The sequence below is a fragment of the Brassica napus genome, chromosome A2 (genome assembly GCF_020379485.1).
Source record: "Brassica napus cultivar Da-Ae chromosome A2, Da-Ae, whole genome shotgun sequence".
Classification (NCBI taxonomy): Eukaryota; Viridiplantae; Streptophyta; class Magnoliopsida; order Brassicales; family Brassicaceae; genus Brassica; species Brassica napus.
In genome coordinates, this window is record NC_063435.1 from 26,830,873 (window position 1) to 26,853,232 (window position 22,360).

The following is a 22,360-nucleotide window of genomic DNA, read 5'->3' on the forward strand; positions in this document are numbered from 1 at the left end:
TATTAAACACTATATACCATAAGATTACATAAATATTTTAATATTAAAACTTTCAATGAATTTTCAAGAACATTTATAAATTATAAACTTATTAAAGATTTCAGATTGAAAATTTTGTTATCGATGATTTAAATATTTTGTTATAAAACAATATGAACATAGAACCGTATGATTATAAATTCTTATTTAATAAGTAACTATACAAAATATACTATTCCTAGAAAAATAGGTTGGTCCATCTTAACTTATATTACACTTTTTATTAAACTAACTATCGAATTGATAAATAACGTACCAAAAAATGTTTTGCACTTTCCTTAAATAAAAGCTACGAAATTACCTAATATGATTAACGTATATGTGAAAATTAATTATAATGAATAATAAATATTTGATAACAATTTTTGTATCTTAGTTCTTTTTTTAATTTTATATTATTAAAATATATTTAAAAATCACATTAAATATATAATAAAAACATTTATAATTTTTCTTATATGTTATATTTTGAATTTTTCAAAACGTCTATAAATTATTAGAAATTTGAAGATCCCCACTCTGAAAATTTTGTGATCAATAGATTATTATTTTTTGTCATAATAAGTTACAAATGATCATAAAATTGTATTAATATGAACTTTTATTTAATATTATAAGAAGATACACATTATTTTAAAACCATATGAGTAAAAAATATCATTTAATAATAAAACATATATATTTATATATATATATATAGATTATACTATATACCATAAGATTACAAAACATTCAATGAATTTTCAAAAAAATTTATAAATTATAAACTTATTAAAGATTTCACATTGAAAATTTTGTTATCGATGATTTAAATATTCAGTTATAAAATGATATGAATGTTCATAGAACTGTATGATTATAAATTCTCATTTAATAAATGACTATATAAAATATACTATTCTTAGAAAAATAGGTTGGTCCATCTTGACTTACATTATATTTTTTTATTAAACTAACTATCGAATTGATAAATAATCTACCAAATTTTTTTTTGCACTTTCCTTAATTAGAAGCTACGAAATTACCTAATATGATTAACGTATATATGAAAATTAATTATTATGAATAATAAATATTTGATAACAATTTTGGTATCTTAGTTCTTTTTTTTTTAATTTTATATTATTGAAAGATATTAAAAAATCACATTAAATATATAATAAAAACATTTATATTTTTTCTTATATGTTATATTTGAATTTTTCAAAACGTCTATATATTATTAGAAATTTGAATATTCCCACTCTGAAAATTTTGTGATCAATAGATTATTTTTTTGTTATAATAAGTTACAAATGATCATAAAATATAACGCATATGAATTTTTATTTAATAAATATTCAAACTAAATAATATATATATATATATATATATAAAAACACTAATGATTTAAAGCAACAAGATTGGCTGATCAATTTAGTCGTCCAGTTGAAATCTTTCAAAAGTATGTGAAAGACTAAAGTCAAAGTAAATATGGATTTAGAATAGTAGTTATATTTTACTAACCAAATACCGAAAAAAACCGAACCGAACCGAAACCAACCCGATATCCGGGTTGAACACCCGTAATCCAAATGAAGCCAAACTATTGTTTCATTCTCCAAAATATAATAAAAATAATAACTTAATTCCGCGCAAGGCGCGGGTCTTATCCTAGTACATCTATACTATAAAGCATAATTACAAGGTACTATGGTGCTGCGAAAGGCGTGAGCTGAGAACCACAGAGGCAGAGAATAGCTTCCTTTAACACAAAACATCTCTTTCCACAACTTACTTCTTCTCTGATACACAAGAACCTGTTTATGAGTAGCCAAGAACACATACTCACCCGTCTGACAAATCGGGAAGATTCCAGGCACCAATCCTTTGATACACCTCAAACTTATACTATCAACAACACACCAAACCTCACTCTCGTAATCTCTCATCTTCCAGATCTTCATCCACACATCAGACAGCTGAATCACAGACACAAACCCATCCAACTCCAAGAGATAAACCCTATTCCCACCACCGTCTCCACATCTAATCTCATCAGGCAAAGAAACCTTCCTCCACACATCGTGTTCAAGATCAAGCGCAAGCACATAACACAACCCACTCATCAACCAGTGAAGCTTCCCATCAACAAACACAACCTGGTTCTTACTCATATGCGTGAAACCACCACAACCCTCCAACGCCGAAACAAACTTCCTCCACTTATTACTCTCCGAATCAAACACCAAACAAACGAAACTCCCATCAGGTCTATGCCCAAACAACCTATGGTAACCAGCCATCACCACGCAAAACCCCTTCTTACCAACATCACACGCTAAACCAACAAGAGTCGCCTCACCATCCGGATAAAACCTTGTCACGGGCCTCTCTCTACTCCTAGGCAACACCCAAAACTCTCTAGTCGAAGGGTTACAAACGTAATAAACACCCTTCTCAGGAACACTAGCGCAACACAACAATCCATTACACGAAGCTCTGATCCTCACTCTGTCTCTAAGAAACTCCAACGAGAACTCAGAGACGCCTCTGAGACTATCAACGCAGATCAAGCTCGACGAGTCCGATACCTCGGCGACGAGCGTTTGCTCTTTCACAGAGAGTTGATTGAAAAGGGTGATGAAGTAAGCGTCGGAAGGTAACAAGCACCAAGCTTTGCAAACGGATTTGAACCTGAAGAGGGACTTAACGGGTAACCTAGCGAGGATCTGGAGGATCACCTCGTCGGGAAAGAGAGGGTCTTTCGGGTTACCCATTACGGGATCGATGGAGAAGAGGGGTCTAGAGTGGTAAAGGAGGAAACTTTCTCGTTCTTAACGGCAATCAGGAAAAAAGGGCTAGGCTTTGAAACGACGTCGTGGAGGGTTTGTGTGTGTTTCGATTAACCCATCGATGGAATCGGGGTGAGATGGGTAGAGAGAGGAACGGAGATTGGTGGGGGGGGAAGAAATGGCGGAAATGGAGGAGGTGATGAATCGAATTGCGCGAGCGTTGAACGAGTATATGATGGAGAAGAAGGAGAAGAAGAAGAAGAGCGCGTGTTTGTGACTCGCTGGTAAACAAGGAGCAGATGCATCTTTACCGTTTTGTTTATCTTAGGCCCAAGGCCCATTATTTTAAATGAAATATTTTGGGTTGAATTTTTATTATTTTGATAATACCCAAACATAATAATTTGTTATATTTATATTTTATATTTTTTTTTGAAAATTTGTTCTAGAAACCCACAATGAAGGTGCTCTAAAAATATTAACTCATGGAAAACACTATTTATCTTTTATTCGAGCAATGGATGAATTTGAAAGCGTTTCATGGACTGAAGAACCACCAAAAAATGTCGTGAGTCATGACCAAGGTAATTTAATTATGTATATATATCTTATGTAGTTGCATACATTTTTGTAGGACAAAAAGGCTGTTTCAAGAAGAAGAAGATGGGGAATTGGTGTTCGTCATGATTCATGACTTGTTCTTCTTTATGATCAAATCAGTGGCACTATCTTACTCTTAGCTTTTTCTTCTTATAGTTAGTATATTATCTGCTTTTTATTGACCATGTAAAATCATCTCTAATAGTTTAATCTATTTTTTTTCTCTAAAATATAATAACTCTATAATAGAGTTGGATGTTACTCCAATGATACTCTATTTTAGAGTGAAAAATAGAATGATGAACCAAAAAATAAAAAAAAATTATTCTATATATAGAGTAAAAAATAGGTTTACACTTTTATAGAGTAGAAAATAGAGTATCATTGGAGCATTTTTACTTTAAATTCGATTTTTGAGGGAAAATAGAGTAACTTTTATATTTTACTATTTCCATCTTGTAGATTTCTAGATTCTGACCATTTTATCTATTTGTTGTTTGTCTCTACTAAATCGATCACGATTTTGTTGTCTACTTAATAGGGTTCATATCCTCTTTCTCCTTTATTTTTTCCTCCTGAGCTACCTGACTTCTTCGCCAATCTCTTTTAAACTTTTACGACGTATTGCTTTAGTTAAGAGATATTCAGAGGCGTGCCTACAGTGTATTAAAAAAGACATTTGCCTCAGGCCCCCGATTAATATGACTGTTTTTAGGGCTCCAAAATTTAAAATAATTTCTAGTATAGTGGTTTAGACTTGTTTTAAAAAAAATATTTCTACGAAAAATAATTAATTCATTTTATGAATTTATGTATTTTTTCTATATGACATAATATAACATATTTACGTTATAAACTTATTCTTTTACAGTATTAGACTTGTGTACTTGGTGAAAATAATATATCATATTAGAAAATTATTTTCATTACGGTTGTAAATAAATTTATTTTTAAAACTTGCTTTAGGCCCCTAAAACTCTTCGCACGGCACTGGAGATATTCAACATGTTTGTAAATACATTATAATGCAATAAACAACAAAATTATGACTAGTATTCTAATTTTATCATATATAACTATGTTTAAATCACAAGTTATAATTTTTTAATATGCTTTATGAATCGATCTGGTAAATTAAAGTGGAATTTTTCGTTGGGTCACTATACTGTTTAACCCAGATTTTGAATGTTTTCTGATTAATATTAAGGATAGTCGGATCGTTTGTTATTGGACTACTAAATAAACTGTCTGAACCGAAATTGAAATCCATAATTTCTGTATAACTGTGATTTAATTTCATGGAAGACTCTCCAACCTCAAGTGTTGTAGTATATTCCCAGGTTTTACCTACTACCACAGTCGTGCGTACTATAATATCATCCGATTGGTCGACGTTATGCATTAATTCTCACTAAATATACGCTTACTAACTACTATCCCAACACCAAGATTTAGATTAGTCGTTATCCCGTATGTTGATTTAGATATATGGTGGTATAAACGTATAACTAGAACCTGATTATTAAAAAAAAAAGATAGCCAAGGTTACCATGATCGCCATCCCTTAGTTTGATTTTCTTGTTTTTTTATAACAACCCCTTAGTTTGATTTACGTTGATTAAATTAATTTTGTATGATCTAAAGACCTTAGACTGAAATTTGTATTCTTATAGCTTGTCAATATATCTGGTTATATTTTCATTAGAAACATCTACAAAGATCAACTATATATGACTGAAATCACATTAATTAGAAAGAAAACAAAAGAACAAACTCGATCTCCCCACTGGACGGATTATTCTATCGTATATTAAGAAACAATCACATGATCATGAATAGCAATATTGTTGAATTAAGCTTGAAACTAAAGATAGCTTGAGGAGCAAGCTAAGGAGACCTAATCCTACCGAGATATGGAAAAGGAAACATAATGAGTTTAGGAGTTATCTAAAGTTGTGTTACCAAATAGGATTAGGAATACATAAGCTCTATATAAGTAGATATTGAGTTGTGATATCACTTACTAGAGTTTAGAGATTGAGAGCTTGAGTTTTGAGTTATTTTCTCAAGTTATTAATAAGAGAGCAATTCTTATTTGAATCTTTAAGTTCTATATTTGGTATCAGAGCCTTCCAAAAGCAGAAGCAATGGGAGACTTATCAATTGTGACGACGGTGAAACCGAAGGAGGGTGGATCCACGATCAAGTGCCCCATGTTAACCTCATCTAACTATATCGTGTGGGCCATCAGAATGAAGAACGTACTTAAGATACATAAGGTTTGGAGCATCATTGAAATCGAAACAGAGGAAGAAGATAAGAATGATTTGGCGATTGGTTTAATGTTTCAAGCGATACCCGAAAGTCTGATACTACAGGTTGGGGAGCTAAGCACGGCAAAGAAGGTGTGGGAGGCTGTTAAGATGCGACATGTTGGTGCAGAACGAGTCAAAGAAGCCAGACTTCAGACATTAATGTCTGAATTTGACAGACTCGTGATGAAAGACGCTGAAAAAATAGATGACTTTGCTGGAAAGTTATCTGAAATTTCATCAAAATCTGCTGCACTAGGAGAAGAAATTGAAGAACCAAAACTAGTTAAGAAATTTCTTAAGAGCCTTCCACGTAAGAAATACATACATATAGTCGCATCATTGGAGCAAGTGCTTGATCTTAAGACTACCAGTTTCGAGGATATTGTTGGACGTCTAAAGGCTTATGAAGAGAGAGTAGCCGAAGAAGAAGAGAATCACGAAGATCAGGGGAAACTCATGTACACAAACACAGATTCTCAATCTGTGCGAGAGTATCACGATGATTACAGAGGAAACAGAGGACGAGGCGGTAGATCATATAGAGGAAGAGGTCGCGGACGTGGCTATGGAGGCAGAGATACTTCGAGAGTAATGTGTTTTCGGTGTGACAAGATGGGTCACTACGCCTCAACATGTCCCGATCGTCTTCTGAAGTTGCAAGAGGCACAAGAACTGGAGAAAGATGATACACAAAACGCAGACGAGCTCATGTTGAATGAGATAGTCTACTTAAACGAAGATAAAGTCGTCCCAAGCAAGTTCGAGACTCATGATGAAAAGGAGAACATGTGGTACTTGGATAATGGAGCCAGCAACCACATGACGGGAGATCGAAGATATTTCACAACGATCAACGAGTCCATAACTGGAAAGGTAAAATTTGGCGATGACTCTCGGATCGACATTAAGGGGAAAGGGTCCATAGAGTTTACTGATATAAATGGGGAACCAAGAATCATGTGCGATGTGTATTATATTCCTGACTTGAAAAGTAACATCATCAGTCTCGGGCAAGCCACTGAAGCGGGATGCGATATAAGACTAAAGGGAGAATGCTTGACCATGCATGATCGAGATGGAAAGCTACTAGTAAACGCCATAAGATCTAGGAACCGTTTATACAAGGTTCATATGGGCATAAAAGACAAGACATGTTTACTATCAACAGCAACCAGCGAGTCTATACGGTGGCATGAGAGGTTGGGTCACGTTAACTGGGAGACCATTGAGTCGATGGTACAGAGAGAACTTGTGATCGGAATACCGCGAGTTACTAGTGATAAAAGGGTGTGTAGCTCATGTATGCTTGGGAAGCAAACAAGGAAAAGCTTTCCTCAAGCCACGGCGTATCGAGCAAGTAAAATACTCGAACTTGTTCACGGTGATTTGTGTGGACCCATAACACCAAGCACACGTCCTGGGAACAAATATGTGTTCGTACTCATCGACGATCATACACGATACATGTGGACTACTTTGCTAAAGGAGAAAAGTGAGGTCTTTGAGAAGTTTAAAAAGTTTAAAGCAATGGTAGAAAAAGAGTCAAAGCAGAAGGTTCAAACGTTCAGAACGGACAGAGGGGGAGAGTTCACCTCTCAAGAGTTCAACGAGTTCTGTGCTCAAGCAGGAATACAACGTCACTTAACAGCGCCATACACGCCGCAGCAAAACGGGGTCGTTGAGAGACGTAACAGAACGTTGATGGAGATGACTCGAAGCATTCTGAAGCACTTCGGACTTCCAAACTATCTATGGGGAGAGGCAGTGAGGCATTCCACATACATATTAAACCGTGTAGCTACCAGAGTGTTAAAAGACGTGACACCCTATGAAGCTTTCCGCGCAAGAAAACCTAACCTAGCCCACATACGGACGTTTGGATGCATAGGATATGCAAAGGTGGTGAAGCCGCACCTAAAGAAACTAGAGGACCGATCTCTTATGCTCATACATCTAGGGACCGAGCCAGGATCAAAGGCATATAGGATGCTTGATCCACAGACGCAAAGGATCGTTGTGAGTCGAGATGTAGTTTTTGACGAGAGCAAAGGATGGAATTGGAAGAACGAGGACACAGGAGAGAATGCGGTTAATGACTTCAAAATTTGTTTAGGAAACTTTGGGAACCATGGAATACTAAGCGAGGTTTCTAATGAGTTGAGTAAGGATTCTTTGGTACAGCAACCCGAGAAGAATGATGAGATGAAGAGTGAAACAGTGATACTTGACAACGAAGAGGATGAGGAGGAAGAAACAGAGTCTGAAACAGAGCCAGTACTAAGAAGATCTTCTCGACAAAGTGTGATGCCGAGATATTTAGATGATTATGTACTGTTAATCTCAGAAGCTGAGGAAGAAGGAGAATATCTTCTCATGAGCATAAACAGCGAGCCAAGAGATTTCAATGAAGCAAAGGATTCAAAGGAGTGGAGAGACGCGTGTGTAGATGAGCTGAAGTCAATTGAGAAGAATGGAACGTGGACGCTCATTGATCTTCCTGTCGGAGCCAAACCAATTGGTCTGAAGTGGATATTTAAGATTAAAAGGAACTCTGATGGAAGTATCAATAAGTACAAAGCTAGACTTGTCGCAAAGGGCTATGTACAAAGGCATGGAATAGATTTTGATGAAGTTTTCGCTCCTGTTGCGCGAATAGAGACGATCAGGCTACTCATAAACCTTGCAGCCGCACACAACTGGGAGATACATCATCTCGATGTCAAAACGGCATTCTTGCACGGAGACTTAAAGGAAGTAGTATACGTCACGCAACCGGAAGGGTTTGAAGTAAGTGGGTCTGAGAGTAAAGTATACAAGCTATATAAAGCTTTATATGGCCTACGACAAGCTCCTAGAGCATGGAATCACAAGCTTAACTCGATCTTGCGGGAGCTTCAGTTTATTAAATGCGCAAAAGAACCATCAGTCTATCGAAGACTTGTTCATGGAGATCTTCTGGTCGTTGCAGTTTACGTCGATGACCTATTCATTACAGGTGCAAACGTGCAACATATAATTGATTTCAAGAAGGAGATGTCAGCACAGTTTGAGATGAGCGACCTTGGGAAACTAACGTATTATCTCGGAATAGAAGTCACACAACATCAAGGAGGGATCACACTAAGTCAAAAGAACTATGCAGAAAAGATATTAGAAGAAGCAGGAATGAAAGATTGCAACTTAGCACACACGCCTATGGATTCAGGGTTAAAGTTATCCAAGTCAGAAGAAGAAAGGTCTATTGATGCAACAGGTTATCGTAGAAATATCGGCTGTTTGCGCTATCTACTGCATACACGTCCGGACTTATCTTATTGTGTAGGAGTTCTCAGCCGGTATATGCAAGATCCGAAAGAGTCTCATGGAGCGGCCATGAAACAATGTCTGAGATATCTAAGAGGCACCACGAGCTATGGACTGGCGTTTGAGAACGCAAAAACGAGGACAACACGACTTGTTGGCTATAGTGACTCAAGCCATAATGTGGATCAAGATGATGGCAAGAGCACAACAGGTCATGTTTTCTACTTAGGTGATAGTCCAATAACCTGGTGTTCCTCAAAACAGGAGACCGTAGCTCTCTCGTCTTGCGAGGCGGAATTCATGGCCGGTACAGAAGCAGCTCGTCAGGCGATTTGGTTACAAGACCTACTCGGTGAGATAAGTGAGAACCTTTGCAAGAAGACGGTTATACGGATAGACAATCAATCAGCCATCGCGCTCACAAGAAACCCTGTCTTTCATGGTCGATCAAAACACATACACACCCGTTACCATTTTATCCGGGAGTGCGTAGAGAAAGGGTTACTAGAGGTTGAGCATGTTCCAGGAAACGAGCAGAAGGCGGATATATTGACTAAAGCACTTGGGAGAATCAAGTTTAAAGAAATGAGAGATTTGATTGGAGTTCAAGATCTATCGAAAATGGAGTTCAAGCTTAAGGGGGAGAATGTTGAATTAAGCTTGAAACTAAAGATAGCTTGAGGAGCAAGCTAAGGAGACCTAATCCTACCGAGATATGGAAAAGGAAACATAATGAGTTTAGGAGTTATCTAAAGTTGTGTTACCAAATAGGATTAGGAATACATAAGCTCTATATAAGTAGATATTGAGTTGTGATATCACTTACTAGAGTTTAGAGATTGAGAGCTTGAGTTTTGAGTTATTTTCTCAAGTTATTAATAAGAGAGCAATTCTTATTTGAATCTTTAAGTTCTATAAATATAATGTTTTAGTAGTAGATTACTACTGATAGTTATATATATATTAAGATATGCTATACTTTAGAAAAGAAGTGTAGATAGGAAGACGACGTAGGTTGGATGATGTGTTACAAATTTACAATGCAAGGAAGGTATTTTCTGGATAGTGGTGGGATCGTCCGTACAATAATATAATGGGTTTAATTAAAAATTAAGATTTGCACGCGTTAATGGTGGAATTATCATCACTAACCATGTATTTCTCTATATTTTATTACATAGCTAGATTGATGATTATAACATTCCCACAAGAATAATAATCCCCTTAATGGTCACCTTTAAACTCAGAGATTAACCATTAAGACATTACCACGTGGACAAATTTTGAGATTGTCTACTTTTGAACCCAAAGCCTTTCACACACTTTGGTCCCCTTTTTCCCATATACAGGTCCCATAGACATGTTTCTTAAAAGCATCATGAATTGGATATTTGGATTATCCATTTTTCTCATATATCATGCCAATGACATTATAATATATGCAGACTTTTTGTTTGCTTGTGTGACATACTGAGTTAACTAAGTATAGTATGAAACATGGTGGAGCCAACCAATTATGGTTTCTTTGGCAAAAACATACAGAATGAAATGAATTGTATTTATATAATAATAGCATGCTTCCATGAAGGAAATCATCAAATACGTTTGGTTGCAAAACATCAATCAATTAAATTCACAAAAAATAAAAAGATATCAACTTATTATTTGATTCCAAATTGTTTTGTAAATTATTGGCATAAATATAGTATCAAATCCCAAAGGAACACAAACCAATCAAATTGACCCAAAAATAACAAACTCCTAATTGCCCCCAATATATTTAAAATTGCTAATATTTAAGAAACCCTCCTTTTCAAATACAAATTCCTTTTACACACTGATTAATCCACTTTACTATTCTTTTCTTTCTTATTTTCTTGTTTAGAAATAATTTCTTGTCTATTCAGAAGCTTCCATTGTTGACGAGCTGCTGTTGTTGCTGTAATAAGAGCCAAAAGTCTTCATCACTCCCTATGTTCCAAAAACTGTCCGAATAAGGAGATATCATTCCATTATCATTTTCAAACCAATTATGATAACTCTGCGTTAAATCTTCGCTTAACAATCCACCGTTAACATCCAAATAATTCTGCGGCGGCGACATGATTTGTGGACCCACCAAACTCTGATCCTGGTTGTTCTCAACCTTTTCCACTTCACTACCGATGTGATACTCGGTTAAACCGGACGTCGGGGACACTGACACGCTTGAAGTTTCCTGCGTGACATAACCATTAGGGTTGCTCATGAAATTCAAGTGGTCCATGTTGGTGTTGTTATTGTTATTGAGTCCGGCATCGTATGACGTCATCAAGAACTGATCTGAAGGGGTGGTGACGCAAGACGACGTTGTAGCAGAACCGGTGGAGGTTGAAGCGGAGGCTTGGATCCGCTCGACGAGACGAGGCATCCAAAGATACCTCATGGTGTCTTTAAATTGTTGACTGTTCACGTCGCATCTAAGCTGTTTAGCATGCTTTTGCACACGTGTTCTCCAATAGTTTTTGATCTCGTTATCTGTTCTTCCTGGTAAATATTGTGCAATCTTAGACCATCTGAAATCACAAGAAAACAATATTGTATTAGTGACTAAAGTTGTGACGAAAATTTTGTTACTAGAAAATCAACAATCTTCAAATTCTATGAACTCTTACATACATGATATTTCATCTTTGCAACCAAATTCTTGTAAATACAATTAATTAGTATTATGGATTGTTTGAATTTTACCTATTGCCCCAACGGGAGTGAAGTTCAAGAATTAAGAGTTGTTCTTCAAGGGTTATGTTTCCACGGCGGACGTCTGGCCGGAGATAGTTTAACCACCGTAGTCTGCAGCTTTTTCCGGTCCGTTTGAGTCCTGTTTTGAATCGGAAGAGACTACTATTAGACATCATCATGTACACGTATATTGTATGATGGTTTCATACGCAATAAACTCATCATAATGTTCATAATTTGTAAAGTAATAAAAATAAATCCATAAATTATATGGACCGTTGCTATGAGGCAAATTGTCTAAAAGGGTCTTTTTCTCCAGCAAACTTTCTTTCATTGCGTTAGTGCTCTTCCCATATACATGTTGATCATTTATTAGCATTTTTTTTCGTACGCGAATATATAGCTACTTTATTCAAAACCTAGAGGTTACATTATTGAATCCATACCGAGATTCGAAAATATAATAATTGAATCCATACAGCGAAAAATCATTAGAATCATATATATTAGCTATATATTGGTTCGAACGAAATTACTTTTAGCAATTCATAAAGAAGAAAATTAGTGAGAGGAATAACCATGAAGGTTATAAAGTTTTGGTTTATCACATGTGCATAAAATGCAAAACCCGTTTTCTTGAAACTTCAAATAAGTAAAATTTATCAACAAAAATATGAAGTTCTGAATTGATTCAAAAACAAAAACACTCATGGAAATCGAAGAAAAGAACAAAAGATATCACTAATTTTAATAAACTTATGCAACTTGTGATTATTTGGCCTTTTTAATTTTAAATTAATGAGCACATATTCACTACACAAGAATACATATACTACTAATCTGAGTGTTTAGACGTGTAAGTAGATGTGGTAGTGTATGATACCGGCGCAACGAGAGAGAGAGTTCCATCGGCCTTCACCATGAGTGGAAATGTAATTGATGAGCTTGAAATCTTCCTCAACTGTCCATGGACCTCTTCTTAGGTCCATTTCTTCATCCACGTTATTCTCGAAATCTCCAATGTTCTTGTTCATCATTAAGCTTCTTTTGTCATCCATATTGAAAGTTGAAACAAAGAGAGATTAAGAGAAAAGACACTACTTTTTGTTGGAGTTGTGTAGAGAGAGAATGGATGTTGTTTGTGTGCACAGGTAAAGATGGAGAAGTTGACGGTCTTTATAGATGAACAAAAAATAAGATATTTTTTAAAAAGTTTACTTTCCTAAATTTATTTGCAACATGTGTGAAAAAGGCATAAACGGCCGCAATATAAGAACTTTTTATTTTCATTAACCTATATATACTGTATTATATAATAGCAAGAGACTCATAATATAATCACAATCATATAACTATATTTATATATATACACGTACATTCTTTATTTAAAAAAAGCCAATACATACACGAACAGAAATATTGTACAAGTTTAATACTCAATTCGTTGGTCAACCTTGGTTTCCAAGAGTATACTGAACCACTCGTCCGAAAGTGTTCATCATCTTGAACCGCGTTGTTCCATCTTTTGAATTGCTCGAAATTTTGTAGATTCGAGATCAAATACCCTAGCTAAGATTTATAGCTTGATAGAATTTATTAGCAACTAATTTATACTTGGAGTTATAGATTCTTCAATATTAAACTATTAATGTCGTTAAATAATTCGTTTCCAAACAGATTATATTATTTTCCTTGTTTTTGATTTATGTTTTGTTCTATATGTTTTTGGTAGCTTTTTTTTTTTTGCTAAACATGCTTTTGGTAGCTATTTCTTACTTTTCAAAACGCGGAGGGTATTTCACATGTTGTCATTGGTTACTACTAGAAACTTGAGATATACATCGTAATAAGAAGAGACTTTGAAAAATCATTGAGACACAAGGGAACTCTGGTTATCAGACTTCTTTGAAGCCTATCATTCCTTTTGCAGGTTCCAGCTTAAGGTGGCTCATTCATTTCAACTCTTCAAGTGATAAGTGCAAAGAAACACATCATTAGCCTTAGCATTATTAAGCTAGTCTACTAGATTAGTCCTATTATGTTCTACAAGCTTTTTAAATCTTTTTTGCGGCTTGTACAACCAAATTAGCTTCTTGAAGCTCTTTGGATTTCAAGTTTCACCACTTGTAATCTCATTCATTACCAGTTAATGATATTAACATTCTTAGCAAAAAAAAATCATTGAGACATCAACATATATATCCAGTTTATTTTGATATACATTTACATGAAAAATAAATAAATTGGAAACTCATACATGTGTGATATCATAGACCAAACTGATTCAAGTGGAGAATGTTGCTGATTTTAGAATTAACTTAAGTTCAAAATAAACAAGAAATTAATAGTACAAAAGGGAACAAAATAAGCTTAGTTTGTAGTTTGTGTTAAACCTCCAACAAAAATGCTTCCAACTCTAAGCAGAGATTCTCGAAAATGTAGTTTTTAATGATGTTGATCGTTTAGATTTGGTCACTGAACCCTTAATTAAGATCATAATCGAAGTCGTTCTTTTTAATAAAAAATAAATTATGTAAATAGTAATAAAATATCTAATTTGACTCGCTTTCACCTTTCTTTTCTTTCACCAAACGCGTTATCCTAATGAACAAAGTTCAAGAATGCCGCAAACTGAACATTAGTTAAAGAATCGTGTTAGGAATTAACTAATGTTTAAAGTGTTAATTAATTAGTGTACTTAGCTAGCACTTACTTCAGCACTAGAGCTTTAAAGGTTGACATTTGACTTCCCTGCGTGTAACCTGTTGATTTAATTTTAATAAGCTAAGTTGTGTAACTTTGTATTCCTTGCAATTTTTATTTTTCAAACTTTTTTTTCCAACTTCAACCAAGTTTCAATAATATACTGTATCTGTATGTATATTTTTTCAACTTACGTTTTGTACTTCTCCTCCCTTTTCATAAAAATCCAAATTCATGTATCCCACAATTCGCATGACATGAGATGTATTTTAGAATAATGGAGGGAAATATTAACGTTAACTATTATTTTTGAAGTTAACCACCAATCATTCTTATGTCGTTCTGCAATAAGGATATGTATAACAACTAAAACTAATCAACCAGTACTCTGCTGGTGTAATAGTTCAAAGCTAGCTGTCCAATATTATTTTTTATAAGAGCAGGCTTGTGGTTCAGTGGTAGTGGACGGACCTTGGATGCAAACACATTCCGGATTCGATTCTTCTGCTGCGGAAACTAAGTCACATTGTCCTGTTCACCACGGTGCGGATACGTCCGTATAAATATCCGGGAGAGGGTATGTCGTGGACTGCACCTTTCACTCGGAGGTTAGGTCTGTGTCTTTAATAAACTCGGGTTTAATCCTTTTTTAGTTAAAAAAATATTATTTTGATAAGAGTGAGTTTTAGGTATTAAAATTTACCTTCTCGTAGCTCTCCATTATGCGTACACTATATTCAAGTAGAAGTAGGACCTTTATTCACCCTATTTCTTATCTAGTTGTTTAGTGTGAATTATTTATAGAAATAATTACTTTAGTTAAATTTGGACCAATCTCAAAATAACCCTATAACTATTACCCACGGCCAAAGTAATTGTATTAGTTTTTTTGAAAGCTCAGGTAATTGTATTAGTTTGATGACAATTAAATTTAAAAGCTTGACTACACTAAAACGACCCCTACTTCTCGTGAAAAAACATCCGACCTCTAATGCCCAAACCTAAGAATCCATATTTTCAAATAGATGTTTTCCAGGAATAATTCTCAAATAGATGTTGCTGAGAAACGTAATCCTCCGGGCAGTACTATAATCAAAATCCGTTACAAATAAATTATATACATATTATATTAGTCAAGAAAAAATTATATACATATAAATAATAGAAACAAAAATCTGCATTGCAACTTTACGTTAATTCGAGCCAACCATATGGTCTAGCAATAAGACACGCACACACAACCCCTTATTAATCACTTCTATTTAATTTATATTGAGAATTTTCTTTTCCCAGAAGTTTCTAACCATGATTGTTACAGATGACACTAATCTAACTATTATTCTAATTAGAGTATAATTTATATCATGAAAGTTAACGTGCATTCTTTTGCGAATCTCACAACCTCTTTAATTATTCTGAAGAATCAATGCATTTGTAAAATTTCCTGTTATAATATCATTGCAAGAAAGTGTCTCTGGATTATAAGGTACTATTATCAGATATGTCATTTTCAGAACTCAGATACCCTACAAAAGAAGAATGGTATTCTTCGAACATTCTTATATAATTATTAGGAGAATCATTTTATAGTTACCATCACAAATGATGGTTAAAATAGTAAACTCTCATGGTCAAAAAGTTAATTAAAAGATTATCCGTAAGTAGGAGAAATCTTGAAAGACTGAGTCGTCATATACGGTTCATATCAAATAACGTAAACTCTAGGAGACAAGGAAGAATATGGTTTGACAAATGAGTAATCTTGTAAGATAAGGATCATACATCATACTGAAGTTCTTATGTTGGGATATCTAGAAAAAGACACCGTTCTATAAACCAATGAAATGATCCACTTTGAGTATGCTAGTCATTTTCGAATTCTACAGTATGAAATTATTCTTGACAATTTTTATTTGTAAGGCCAACATACGCTCTGTAAAAAGAACTTGACTTAAAAAAAAATACTTTACAATCTTTGAAATGAAATATTGTTTTATTTTGACATGTTAATTATGCACGTTGTACGGCTAACCTTTACTCTCCGTAAGGTACAATTCTTTGTCTTGCTTACCATGTCGAGATGAACTACATGCATGACTTTGCACGTGGCCACATATAACTTTGATATATAGTCTCCTCCGTCTGAACTCTAATTCCAATTGGTGGGTGAACATCATAATCTGATTAACAAAAACTAATTTTCAGAATATTTTATGTGGTTCAAGTGAGTTATGTGATTAGGCCAACTGACGAAACATTAAACTATGTGCCAAACTAATCTTGTGGGCACCATTAGTAGGAACATTTGCAGAGGAACCACTTAGAACCAAACCCAATTTGATCAAAACAAAAAAAAGAACCAAACCCAATTGATATGCATCATCTAATGTATTTGTTTACTAGATAATAAATCTGACCATGGATGGTGTTACAAAAAAAAGACACATCAAAGTGCAAAGAAACACATCATTAGCCTTAGCATTAATATTATTTTTTGTAACACAGCCTTAGCATTAATCTAGTCTACTAGATTAGTCCTATTACGTTCTACAAGCTTTTTTAATCTTTTTTGCGGCTTATACAACCAAATTAGCTTCAAGAAACTCTTTGGATTTCAAGTTTCACCACTTCTGATCTTTTTCATTACCACTTAATGATATTAACATTTGACATCAACATATATATATTCAGTTTATTTTAATATACATTTACATGAAAAATAAATAAACTGGAAACTCATACATGTGTGACATAGACCAAACTGATTCAAGTGGAGAATGTTGCTGATTTTAGAATCAACTTAAGTTCAAAATAAAACAAGAAATTAAATTACTATTCTTAAGCGTATTAGAAATATTATATCAGATTATTTTATGTCCTAGCGGCCGATATAAACCATCATATATTACCAAAGTTGAGACGAATATCTTATAAAATTGGATGTAACTTTTAGTTAGTTAAATTATAGTTTAGTGAAAAGAAAATACTCAAAGAATTAAAGATAAAACAAAAGGGGACAAAATAAGCTTTATGATTACTACAGGTTGTGTTAAACCTCCAACAAAAATGCTGCCAACTCTAAGCAGAGATACTCTAAAATGTAGTTTTTAATGATGTTGATCGTTTAGAGTTGGTCACTGAACCCTTAATTAAGAATTTAAGATCATAATCGAAGTCGTTCTTTTTAACAAAAAATAAATTATGTAAATAGTAATAAAATATCTAACTTTTAACTTTCAGGGTGGAGTTTTTAGGATGGAGTTTTTAGCGGAATATAAAAAACCGTTTTTTTAACTTTTAACCCAAAAAACTAAGAATCGCCATTTGCTCTAAGTGCAAAGAAACACATCATTATATTGCCTTAACATTTGGATTTTTACAAAGAGAATAAAACCAATCTCAAAGCAGAAAAAAAACCGCCAGCTTCATAACTGGACCAATCTAATCCACCACACAATCAATATTTTCTTCTTTCACGATTAAGAATTCACTTCATAATAAATCCCAAGTATTGCGTGTATCGGCCATGAGCTTTCACTATTTCTTTTTATTCAGTGAGTTTGACCAATTCCAATGGTTTTCTCTATTTTGCTATTTTAAAAATAGATAATATTATGATAGAGTTGAGCTCTATCTAAATAATACATTATTTTAGAGTGCAAGAGAAAGTAACGAAAACAAAAAAATGAATGAATTATTCTATTTTTTAGAGTAAATCTACTTTTTACTTTATTATAAAATATAAATATAAAGTAGGATTGAAGTATTTTTACTTCAAACTCTATTTAGCTTTGAAACATAAAGTAGTGTTGAAGATGTACTTGAAAAATCATAATTTTACAGATTTTAAGCTTGAAATAATAGATTATGCCACATATTTGTTATATCTATATTATATTCAGAAGATTAACAAGAAAAAGAAATGGAATCGAAGAAAAAAAGAATAATGTCAAGTACATCTTCAAAAAGTTTAGTTCAATATTGGGTAATGTGTTGTTTAGGCTACTCGATATCAGCACTTGAAGCGGGAAGTATGTCATTATTGGCAGCAGCACAATGTACTATTTTTTGGGATACAAGAAGATCATTTTCGAATGTGACTGTAAAGTGTTGATTAGAAGTCTAATTACGCTGGATGGTGATTTCAGCATGATTACTATATGTAGTGATATCAAGCGATGGTGTAGTCAGTTTGAAAGTATTCACTATCGTCAAGTTCATCGGGAAGAGAATGCTGTTGCGCATGAACTAGCAAAGCGAATCACCACGGCTCAGCCTTTTACTTCTTCATCTTGTTTCATTCCATATTGGTTAACCAATGTGCTTTGTAATGATTACATTCATTAAAAGTTAATTTGTGGAAAAAAAAGAATAATGTCAATAACTAAAACCATTCTAAATTTGAAAACAAGGGTAATTTTGCAATTTCGAAGTCACTTAACCTATTAAGATCAGCTTCACCGGTTGGAATCTGAAAAGAAATTCTTGATTAAAAAATATATTTTTAATTAATTAAATTTAAATATGAATTAAATACATGAGCTGTTTATATGTTCACAAGTGAAATGAAGGAATTTAATATGGTTTTCATGTCTTTACTTTTTAGATAAGAACTTTTTATGTTTTTTTTCCTATTTTTTTTTTGTTTTTTTTATTTTTCTTTAATTACCAGAATTCATAGAGAACTCTGCGTTGGAATTGCTCTAAAAACTAAAAATGTTGACAAAGTGAAGTATACTTTCTTCGAAGTATTTAACATTTGGATTTTTACAAATAGAATAAGACCAAGTTTCATGATATCCAGGAACGAATCATCACATGATTTAGTTATCCTGTTGTTGACGATTGGTCCTGATATAACCTTAGCCATGTTACCATGACCAAGTTTCATGCTACTCGCTCTGTCGATCCTCTTCCAATCAAAACATCCATAGACACACACTGACATTTTTGAGCACGTACATCTTGATCTACTTCAAGAAATAAAGTTGCCAAAATATAGAAATCAAAAGAACCATTACAAAGATTAAAAATATTAGGTAGCAAAAAGATACGATCTGATTCGTGTTTTCGTTTAAGAGACCAAACAAAGGTTACTTTAAAGACATTAACTGCCCACAAAACATGAAACGGTCTCATTAATCCGTCTTTTTAGAAGAAGCTCTCGACTTGGCGCAGTAGTCGAACAAACTCCCATCGAAGCATCTCCTAACAGCCTCTTTCGATAAGTAACCATTCTCGTCTTTAGCCAGCAAGTAGAGTACTCCCCACTCCATTTTACTGGCTGCCCTGTTTCCATTTTTACACACCATTAAGGTTAAGGGACAAAGACATCAAAGAGAGGGAAGCCAAATAAGGATTTGGTAAGGATTTTAGTAAATCTTTTTTAAAGAAAAAAATAATTTGGAAGACTGTTATTTATATATTAACTAGAAAAAATAGGGATCTAAAACCAATGTTTCACTTAACTATGCACAATCGATTATGGGTGGAACATACCAGCCAAAGAAATCAAATGCGTTGCGGTTAGCCTCAGTCATTTGCCACAGCTCGTAACGGGTTAGCTTATCAGGCACAGTACGTGCGTACTTACTAAACATGTTCTCCAGATTTGCCGGAATGTACCTGACAGTTTTATATTCGTAACCACAAGTCCAAAGAAGTGTATATAATGGACAATGTGAGACACGAACCTTCCTTCTGTGTCGTAAGTAGAAGTGTCGCTTCCGTGTTTGGCTCTATGGATGTTTTTGATGTAAATTGGGAAGGAGAAAGAAGGTATCCAACTCTGGTTTATGAGAAAAGAAAACATGGACAACAACATATTGAGTATCCTAAATAAATAAAAGATGCTACTCTCAATAATGACATAATTTTAAAAGTTAATAACTCAATCTATATATATTTAACGTCTTTGAAATTATAGATCCTAAATTTAGAACTATATTATAAAAAATTAGTTTTATACCACAATCTATACATATGTTTAAAAATGTAAAAACTAATATTTTGGAATTAGACCATGTTCACATGATTTACACATGTTAAAGACGGCGCTAAATAACTATACATCTTAACTGAGATGTGGATGAGAAACTTACAGGCAATGTGGCGTAACTCATGGTAAGATGCACGATGAATGTCAGAAAGAAACTAAAGATCACGTTGAAACCAAGTGCTCTAAATCCTGAAGCAACGCAAAGCAATGATTAATGATCTAATTATAGGTTTTTTGTTTTGTTTTTTTGTTCTCAAATAATACCTCTGAATGTTTCCGATGGGTAGATGATACCATCACCGTCCTGGTCAAAGAAGGCTACGTGCTGCTGAAGAACAGACATGTCCTGGTGCTTGTGTCCCCTTGTCCCATTAACGTTTTCCATGTCAGGTGCAACCATTGCTCGAGGCACATCTATTTTCAATCCACCAAACAACAATTCAGAATAAAATGGTATACAATTCTTTTATTTTAATGATTAGGAATTCTTGATCTAAAGTTGTGTACATTTCCTAAAGTAAAATTCAAATAATGTTAAATCAACTATTTTGGAAAATAGATTTCTCTAAACATAGTTGAACTTTGCGATCCCTTAGATTTGTAGTAGGTGATCCAAGTTATCCACTATATATTATTCAACAATCATAACAGGACTATGTTTTAATCCCGCGTACGAAGGAACGGAAGAGGTCTTAATTGTTATAATTTTTGAACCATTATATATAAGGAAACGAACACTAATATATAAAACGTTAATGTTTGTGGGTGGAACCAATTAACCAAGTTAATCCACTTTATAAATAATTGTGGAATTGATTTACCACTACAAAATAAATTGCAAACGCTGTGGAAGTAGAAAAGAACACATATATGGACATGTAACAAAACAAAGAAGAGATGGAGAGAATGTATATACGAACATGGTTTAGGGAGACGATCATCGAGATCAGTCCGGACCCTCCTCTCGGCCGTCACTGGAGCCTTTGCAGCCACTGTCGCCATCGACTCTGATCCTGCATCTGTCGCCATCTTTCTCTCTCGTTCTGTATTGGTTGTGGAGAGAGTCTTTTGTGTTTATAAATAAAGAGACGTGAGAGAGAGTGCAACTGATTCCAAATAACTCGCGGGAGTTTACTTCGCCTTGAACAACAACCTCTTATGTTGACACGTGGCCCGCTTTCCACGTGTTTCTATGACTAAGCATTTTCGTCTCCTTTTAATAAAGAGTAAGCACATCCCTTTAATAGTTGTTTAATATAATATCAAACCAGAAATCAAAAATATATTTTTTAATCATGAGTGTGTAAAGTTTTTTCGGGTTTACTTTGCCATTTTTCATTCGGGTTTGTAAAATATATTTTTTTTACTAAAGGTTGTAGAATAATTGCTCCTTTTGTACATCACATATATCTAAAATATTAAAATTGAAGTACAAATAAATCTCAACCCTAAATTTTCTTCAATAATTACCATCCAATACGATTGACCTTATAAATAACAATTTCCATAAAAATTATTATAAAATTACTTAATATTTAGCTACCTAATAAATTTAAAAGATATGCAATCATTCATTTATTAAAAAAAATCAATTTTACAATCCATAAAAAACTATAAAATCGATTAAATGATCAGATTAGTTTATTGGTTTATTAAAAATTAAACTAATCAAAATCGTTTAAAATTTTCAGAATAATAAAACTGACTCAGTTATATTTAACTAATTAGCATCTTCTAATTTAATTAGTACAATAATGTATGTATTTAATTTTTAAACGTCTACAAAAATTAAAAACAAATATCCGTGTGGAGACACTGGTCAAGATCTAGTATGAATTTTAACTCTAAAGTACACTTTATTTTAGTTAATGCGATTTTCTAAATGCTCAAATATATTTTCTCATTTT

General features: G+C 33.7%; 3 protein-coding genes across 3 annotated transcripts; all 3 read right to left on the minus strand.

Moving 5' to 3' along the window:
* Positions 1 to 1,614: 1,614 nt before the first annotated feature.
* Positions 1,615 to 3,343, minus strand: LOC106367758 (F-box protein At5g49610). Its single transcript, XM_013807596.3, has one exon. The coding sequence runs from the start codon at positions 2,796 to 2,798 to the stop codon at positions 1,707 to 1,709; it is 1,092 nt and encodes a 363-aa protein (XP_013663050.1). The 5' UTR covers positions 2,799 to 3,343; the 3' UTR covers positions 1,615 to 1,706.
* Positions 3,344 to 9,776: 6,433 nt separating this feature from the next.
* LOC106364852 (transcription factor MYB78) lies at positions 9,777 to 12,913 on the minus strand. The gene is made up of 3 exons (XM_013804341.3): positions 12,636 to 12,913; positions 11,762 to 11,891; positions 9,777 to 11,586 (listed from the first exon to the last, which is right to left on the minus strand). The coding sequence occupies exons 1-3, from the start codon at positions 12,808 to 12,810 to the stop codon at positions 10,935 to 10,937; spliced, it is 957 nt and encodes a 318-aa protein (XP_013659795.1). The 5' UTR covers positions 12,811 to 12,913; the 3' UTR covers positions 9,777 to 10,934.
* A 6,261-nt stretch (positions 12,914 to 19,174) lies between these two features.
* Positions 19,175 to 21,533, minus strand: LOC106364853 (peroxygenase 2). Its single transcript, XM_013804342.3, has 6 exons — positions 21,374 to 21,533; positions 20,718 to 20,867; positions 20,557 to 20,642; positions 20,149 to 20,243; positions 19,955 to 20,080; positions 19,175 to 19,744 (listed from the first exon to the last, which is right to left on the minus strand). The coding sequence occupies exons 1-6, from the start codon at positions 21,480 to 21,482 to the stop codon at positions 19,594 to 19,596; spliced, it is 717 nt and encodes a 238-aa protein (XP_013659796.1). The 5' UTR covers positions 21,483 to 21,533; the 3' UTR covers positions 19,175 to 19,593.
* Between the last annotated feature and the right edge of the window lie 827 nt (positions 21,534 to 22,360).